The following is an 8,336-nucleotide window of genomic DNA, read 5'->3' as shown; positions in this document are numbered from 1 at the left end:
ATCATGTTTAGGTTGTGACCAACGTATGAGTGGAACAGAGAACCAGAGTCTACAGCCCTGTTAGTGAGGCTGTACTTATATATAGCTTTGAGCTAAATACAGTAAAAGTGCTTGTGGCAGAATTTTTATGTATAGTATTTATGTATTTTATGAATCATTCCCTGCCCAGTAATGCACAGCTCTTTAGTTTTTAGAGGGCAGTTATATTGTACATATGTATTTTATTTTATTTGATCGTCAGTTTTATCCAGTAGCTCACAGTTAGCATACAAATGTAGATTTAAGACAATAAATAGAAGGTACATTGAGCATATACATTATGTTGAGATTCACCACTTAATAACTTTATCTTAAATATAAAAATATGATAAACTCCTGCTCAAGCTTCGATGAAGAGCAACTTCTGTGCGTTATTTCTCTGAACATTGTAGTTTAACAGGTGCTTTTGGAGATTTCTTTGCAGGGTTACAGCGCCCCCTTGTGGTATACTGTCAGTAATGGCCCAATACACAACACAGCACAGGTTGAGTACATGAATGAAGAAAATAATAGTGCACTGCACAGGAGACTGAACATGAAATAAAAAATCAGATAGTCAGGCATTCAATTAATTATCAGTTTATTAAACAAACCCAAAAAAGTTATATCTGCATCAGTAGAATCATACATAAAACAGTTGATCATTTTCTTCTGTGGCTTATTTTCATTTGTGTAAAAATGTTAAATCCATTTTTATATTACCATTAAAAGCACAAAACAGGGAACCCTGATAGCTGACCTGGTAGAGCGAGTGCCCTATGTGCAATAGCTGAGTCCCTACCTCAGCAGTCGGGTTTGATTCCAACCTGCGGCCCTTGGCTGCATATCATCCCCTCTCTCCGCCTCCCACCTTCCTGTCACTCTTCACCTGCTACTATCTAAATAAAGGCAATAAAAGCCCCAAAAATCTTAAAGGCACAAAACAGGTTTAGAAGCTCAGTGGCTAGTTCCAACAAGATTTAAGTGCTAATGATACCGTAACCCACCTATCATTTTCTTATTATTGTTTAAATTAAAGTTACCACCATAACCATATGTGAATACATTGTGTATATCATTAAAACAAGTATTGTTGATACAGCTTTTTCTACAAAAGTTAAAAAGAATTACAGAAAAAGTAAAAAAAAACTCTGCAAATAAGAGGCTTATATCTGAGGCTGGATTAGGACCATTTACTTGTAATTCCTGTGTCTGACAGAGCACACCACTCCACTCTTCGGCCTGAGAGTGCCCGTGTCCAGGATGTCAAAGGTCTGTCCCGGCAAAAGGCTGAAGTCAAACCTCTGGAGCAGCTTGGCCATCACCACTTTAGCCTCCATCTGTAATGACCCCACCACCTAGTGAGTTCATTCCCTGTGTTGTTACGTTTTGTGTTTGTGTTTGTGTTGAATCTTTATGACTGTCACCACCCACCTGAGCAAAGTTCTGTCCCAGGCATGCCCGTGGACCGAGGGCAAAGGGGTAGTAGCAGTAATAAGGCCTTGTAAAGCAGATAAGAGACTCATTTTATACACACCATTTCCCTCTTTTATCCGAGACAATGGTCACTGTTCGAACATTAGTTAAGACTAAATATATCACATGTCAACATGTGAAAACTGTATGCTACTTACTTCGGAGCATCTGGGTGAAATCTGTCTGGATCAAATTTCAGCGGGTCCTTGAAGAATCTATCCAGTCTACCAGTCACATAGGAGCTAAACTGAATTTCAGAATAATTTATTAAACATTTTGGCAGCATGTAATTGTTTATGCTTTGTCAGTATTCTAAAAAAAAAAAACATCCTGTCATTTATGTATATAAAGCACAATAAAACATTTTTGGGTCCTGACATACACTTTGTGTTTTACAGGTGCAAACAAAAAGCGAATAACTCACCATACACGTGAATCCTCCGGGTATGTGGATACCATCAATGACGATGTCTTCCAGTACATCACGAGATGTGCCTGGAGCTGTGGGGTAAATCCTCAGGGTCTCTTTTAGCACCTGGGGGGAGGTTACGGTGTTAAAAAAATATATAGATGAAACACATTTAAGCAGAAATGCAGAGGAGAGGCATGTGAACAATTCTGGTTTGGCATAAAATCTGCAGCTGAGGACATTTCTAATACTGAAAACTTACTGTAAGGGCCAACTTGAGAGTCAGTGAATGAATGAATGAATGAATGAATGAATGAATGTGTGAGTAGGTTGCACAATGGATTGACAACATGCTTCACACTTAAAAAGAGCTGAGCATTTCCTAACTATATAATGTGTACCTGTGAGAGGTAGATCAGTTGTCCCAGATCGTCGTAACTGATTTCCTGTTTCATCCCGATGACGTCATCCACCTCCTTCGTCACTCTGAGAAATAAAAAACACAACTGAAGAAACCATCGCTCAGCAGCTAGATTGTGAAACTGCTTCGCACTGTATTGTTAGTTCTCACTTCTCCAGTATATCAGGATGTCTTGCAAGTTCCATGATGCAGAAAGCCAGCTGATTAGCTGTTGTTTCCTGCCCTAAAATGTCAGAGAGGGCAAAATGGATCATAACGTTGCCTTCAAATGGTGCAAATACGGATCAGCATCACTCAACACACATTGAGGTGTATGTATTCTTTATCTCTAAACCAAAAAGCGGGGTTGTAAAGGAAAGTTTACCGAAAAATGCAATACATTTAGGCTTTTCTTTATTTTGGAGCAATTCACACATTGAAGTAGAAACATCGCGGACTCACCGGCAATGAAAAATGTCACAAAATTGTCCAACATTAACTCTTCATCTTCTTGAGTCATGCTTTCCTCTGGAATAAGAAAGCAGAATTTAATACGTAAAGCAATATTCTACTCATTTTATCATATCATTTGTGAACATAAAGATTAACATCAATGTTGGACTGAGAGTTGAATTAATTTCTACATGCATATGAACTGATCTATCTGGCCTAGTTACATACTCTACCTACTGTATCTGATTGTGAACCTTGTACGTTTGCTATCAAATCTGTTAAAGGTGGGGTACTAGGTAATACAAGTGTAATCCAATACAGCATGTGCTCACACAGCGACGGCGTCATCGTGGGTAAACTTCCTGAATCTCAGCATGAGGAAGAATCACCATGGCCATATTTAAGCAAATATATGACGCTGATTAGCCAAAAAAACCTTAATGTTTACTTGTGAGCTGTACTCTCCCATGAATAGTGTTTTATTTTAATATTCTGGTTTGCTTTGCATGTGACTTTTTTGTATTCTATTTTGTGTTCATTTCGTATCACTTTTCTTCTTTAAAAACTAGCTTGAAGTACTTTTTCTAGGTAGCTTTAGTTAACCAAATGCAAATTGTAGTGCGAAGTAACTGGTAATTTGCCAAGCTATGCTTTCAAAGTAGCTTCACTGTGAGCCACACAACACTATCTTGTTATTCCAGCCATTCCAGCCAGGATTTGTGTGTCAGACTGCCCACGGACATTCAGCTTACATTCTATTTGCCTAGACATGCTGTTGTTGTGATGTTAGCGCTGTCTCGTCTTCTCTTTGCGAACCCACAATATAGCTAACATTAGTTACATTACTTACTGTGTCATTGTTGCTCTATATATTTGTCATGATTTGGGATTTCTCCAGAATCTCTTACCTTTGATATAGAAATACTGTTAATAATACACATGTTGAGATGATGATGCTTGTATCTAATTAAATCGAACCTTTGCCAGCACTTTTGATGATCTGCGTGAGGATGTCCTTGGGGACGTCGTCGCCGTTTTCCATGGCAGTCTTTCTTTGATGAATCCACTGAGCTCCGGTTGTGCGCAGCAGGCGGCATGCTTCCTTCACTTCATTAATGAATGGTCGATTCTTTGGTTTGTACTGGAAAAAAAGGAAAAAGACTTTAAGGATCTCACACACGCTGCAATATTTACACCACACAAACATGCAGTGAAGTCTTACCTCAAAAAAAAGGTCTCTGACATAGTACGTCATCCCTTTCAGACATATCTCAATGGCTTTAGGGAAAGGTGAACTATTCTTCAGCAGGTCTAAATCCACACCAAAAGCAACCTATGAGTTATCAAGAAAACAAACATACACACTAAGATTATTACAACTTGATGAACTTTTGTAATAAATTGGTGCTTTGATCACATTTCAGAAGAACTTATTGGCTCAAGGCTACTGCAGAGGAAGCTATGGAACAGACTATAGCACAATACCTTAGCAATAACATCCAGGGTAACACAGTTGACTAACTGGAGCATGTTGGCCTCTGTTTTGTTATCAGCAATATCCGAAAGTTTATTCATCAGTTTCTCTGCCCTCTCGTTGAAGGTGCCCATAAGACCTCTGAGATACCTGGAAATAATGGTAAAGTTTTAAACAGCAGACTAGCATGGCCAGCATATACAGTTGTATGCAAAGGTTTGGCCGCCCCCTGACGAATAACACATTTTTGTGATTTTTTTCACTGAAAAGATGTAAACACAGCCTCTCCACAAACACAACATTTGCAGCAAACATTCATGCATTGTTTCGTTCTATTTTATAAATCGAACAAAAATGTAAAAAACACATCTTTCAATGAAAAAAATGACCGAAATGTGTTATTTGTCAACAGGTGGCCAAACTTTTGCATACAAAGCTCCACAGAAATTCTGTAATTGGACAGTGTTGTCCAAAAGAACAGAGCATGATATAGCCATGATCGAAACAGAATTTATAGTGATACATTTAAAAACACTGGATATAAATTAAAGGTTGAGCAGATAACTCCATTCTGCCTCTTTGGGACGATTAACTCACAAGCTACTGAATGCAGGGTCCATGATCCGGCGCTGTTTATACCACTTTTCATGGTCATATGCTGTTACCAGGCCATAACCTAGGAACCTTGAGAGGAGACATGGAACACAATACTTACAGCAACTTCTTACAGTATTTGTACCACTGAGATCTATACAATATGAAAACTATAGTTAATCTGACAGTCTGATAAACTACCGTTGACCAAACAGGTTGAAGAGTTTCTCGTAGACCATTTTGTCTTTGGGGTACTTTGGAGACATCAGGATTTCCTGAAACAGAGCCATCAAAAGAAAGCTTGACATACATTTTTAACAAAAGGACAACATCTGGCACTGTAGGAGCCATTCCGCAAAAACAGGTCTATCTGTCTGTCTGTGCACTTTCACACAGTTTATTGCACAATGCTTAGGTAACTGTTATGGCTAACAAACAGTATGGTAGGGTGCAGTGTTTACCTTGGTTGCCTCCGGACAGGTCACAATCACCACAATGTAATGCAGAAAATTGATCCTGCAAACAGGCCCATGATTCTCCACCCTGTAAATTACATTTGAATTAGTTAGTTATTGGTCTGAACTGCAAATAATTCATCTATTGCCACACATGCAAAGTCTGTACTCCAGAGTGAAGGTGCACTGGTCACAATAACCACGGAAGATATGCATGTGGTGTGTGAAAATGACAACATAAACACATACGAACTGAAACGTTTAAAGAGGAACAGCACACACATATCAAAACTCGCTAAGCTGTAGCTTATAGCAGCCTATAGAGGGGGTATACTGGTGATACCTGCGCTTTACAATGGTTGCGATGGCGACATGTTTCCATAGGTGTTAGACAGTGACATACTTATTATAAATGAAATATCGCTCGTGCTTACCATTCCAGAAATGCGTCGTGTATAATTTCGTCTTTTTTCATCATCCTCAGAAACGTTGGCGAATGTCCGAAGACAAAACTGGAAGAACAGTTTCAGGTAACGTTAACAATAAGTCAATAGGTAATAAATAAGTTGCTTTAGCTAACGTTAGCTAACGTTAGGTGACGGGAAAAACAAGTGAAGTTAGCGTTAGCATTAATAAACAACGACCCATCTGACGAAGCGTCGGTTACCTGTCTCTCGGTGGCCCAGGTATATGGTCATATTTCATATGAATGTGTTTAATATACAGGCAGTAACCAAGAAACGCAATGAAACTCAGACAGAGCAGAAACAGGAGCGCTTTAGCAATCCAGCTCAAAATCAGATAGGAGACTGCCATTTGAGCAAGTGAAGTCCCGCACACTGTAATGTTGTACCGCGATTTAGCCAGTCCACTGTTTAGACTCCCTAATCAGTCAAAAGCTACCGTACAGTAACTGCGTCAACAATTCCGTCCCACATTTGACACTTGAGAAGCTTGATAAGTCAATGTAGAGTTGGTGGCGCTACAACAGGCTCCATAGCTCAGTGGTTAGAGCACTGGTCTTGTAAACCAGGGGTCGCGAGTTCGATCCTCGCTGGGGCCTGTCGGGTGAACGTTTTTCACTTTCACATGAGAGTATTAATCCTGTTTGGCATATACATAATATATATTATATATTGTATATTAAAAGTGACTGCACAGGTTTCAGTCATCTGTCCATTAGCTAACCTTAGCTGTAGCCTCCTATGCTATTTTGAACTGAAATGTCACAGCAGTTTAAAAACAAAAGAAATTACTGGTTGTTTTATTGATGCAATTAGACATAACTACGGTTACAGCAAGCAAAATACATTTAAAGTATAAATAAATAAGGTATGGCACTGAGTATAATGGCCATTGAAAATATCATGGTTAAAGTATACAGTACTAACCATTACAACCAGGAAAACAGATGTTTTAATGTGGAAAATATAGGCTTAATCTGACTTCACTTGAGACACTTTGACCTTTTTTTAGGGTAAAACTTACATATGTTATAGCAGAGTTCATTTTTACACTCCTGAGAAACTGTTCATTCTGTGAATCCAACCATGTACACTGAGCTAAAACTCCTGTTATCCAGAAGAATTAGATATATATTTAGGCTACTTAACGCCATCATTAGTCAAGTTCAGAACCTGATTAAGGTTCTTGAGACAGTGCCTTAAAAAATGGGGCTTGGTGATGGAAAAAGCTCACCCTTTATCTTGAACTAGCTATATCTCAAAGTTTTGTCCTCTAGTGTAATTAGGATTTTTATAGTAGGGTAAACCATGTCAGCTGTGTCCTTAAAAATAAACCAAAAACAGTTTGTAGCTTTACAGCTGGAACTTTATAGGTTCATGCACAGTCCCTAAAAACTGAGTTATTATGCCTTCTTAGTGAAGCAGAAGTAGACCTGCGTGGCATGGGCCCACTGCGCCTTGTAAACTTTGCTTTATGGTAAATATGACGCAGACGTGAGTTCTCACAACTTTTAAAGAGTTCATCTCTCACCAAGCTGACAAGGGAATTCCTCCATGACTGAAAATATTGCCAATCGGAGCATACAACTACGTAGGTAGATGCACTTCACACATCAGATCCCCGCTGCTTTCACTTCAACGTGGTGAAGCGGGAAGCTCTCCCTCGGTTTATTCAATTACACTCATCTCCAGGAGCGCTGGAATAACAGGGTAATTGTTTGAGTCAGCACAGAATCTCACACAGGTTTCATAAGGAGACGCATACAGAAGTGGAAGGCTAAGTGATGCAGATGGACATTGTGAATCAAATGCGCACTTATGTTTGCTCGTGTAGATATATTGGCTCATCATAAAACCCACTCTGCGTTGTCAAAAGGGGCTGAAAGGCTGTGACGGAGTAAGCGCAAAGGGCACAAAATCGGATTTAGAAACAGCTATGTTGTTTCTTTTATGTATTGTTCTTCAAAAACTACCATAAATGGATTGCATGCGATGCATTGCCCCATTTCCCCTGATGCATTAATCAGCACAGCATCCTATTTGTAGGAAGAAATATGGTGAAAGGATGAAACCAATATTTCTGACTGATTATAGCTATGAAATCTGAGTACAGTCTTCTTGGCGAGCAAACACTGCTGTCATTTTAACCGATAAACCCCCAAAAAAGCTCAGCGTACATTCACCTATTTAACATTGTTTAGGCTGACAGGAAGCTGGATGCAACGAACAGCACACTGATCTGAGCACCATCTCAGCCCGTGGGTGGTGCTATACACACGCTATAGGATTCATTTGAGATGGTAAACCACGCTGTTAATAGCTTTACATAGTCACAGTGAGTGGGGTGGAATTACCAACACTAAAAGCTGAGGCAATGCAAAACTACACTCATACGTGCACTAAAATGCATGTAGTGTGTTTTGTATTTGATTTCATCCTTATTTAACCTCACAGATCGATTTATGACAAAACATTCAGCTGATAAATCGATTAGTCAAAAATGTATCCGCTCCCTGTTTCATAATAGATTATTTGTTTATGTTGGTTTTTAAGCAAAACCCCCTAAATTCAGTCTTTCTCTGTTTTCCATGAT

At 39.1% G+C, this 8,336-nt stretch overlaps 1 protein-coding gene and 1 non-coding gene across 2 annotated transcripts; one reads left to right on the top strand and one right to left on the bottom strand.

Annotated features, from left to right (window-relative positions):
• Positions 1-612: 612 nt before the first annotated feature.
• Positions 613-6,221, bottom strand: LOC118341120 (cholesterol 24-hydroxylase-like). The gene is made up of 15 exons (XM_035679314.1): positions 5,947-6,221; positions 5,714-5,791; positions 5,286-5,367; positions 5,026-5,099; positions 4,828-4,914; positions 4,242-4,380; positions 3,979-4,089; positions 3,735-3,897; positions 2,766-2,831; positions 2,475-2,547; positions 2,305-2,389; positions 1,919-2,029; positions 1,653-1,741; positions 1,453-1,519; positions 613-1,358 (listed from the first exon to the last, which is right to left on the bottom strand). Exons 1-15 carry the CDS (start codon positions 6,093-6,095, stop codon positions 1,212-1,214), a joined length of 1,521 nt encoding a protein of 506 aa, XP_035535207.1. The 5' UTR covers positions 6,096-6,221; the 3' UTR covers positions 613-1,211.
• A 48-nt stretch (positions 6,222-6,269) lies between these two features.
• Positions 6,270-6,342, top strand: trnat-ugu. The gene has a single exon. It is a non-coding gene; the product is annotated as a tRNA-Thr (tRNA).
• The last annotated feature ends 1,994 nt before the right edge of the window (positions 6,343-8,336 follow it).

The sequence above is a fragment of the Morone saxatilis genome, unplaced genomic scaffold (assembly GCF_004916995.1).
Source record: "Morone saxatilis isolate NCDOM2014 unplaced genomic scaffold, NCSU_SB_2.0 Contig7, whole genome shotgun sequence".
In the NCBI taxonomy this organism is placed as follows: Eukaryota; Metazoa; Chordata; class Actinopteri; family Moronidae; genus Morone; species Morone saxatilis.
This window is presented reverse-complemented; position numbering and strand designations above follow the sequence as displayed.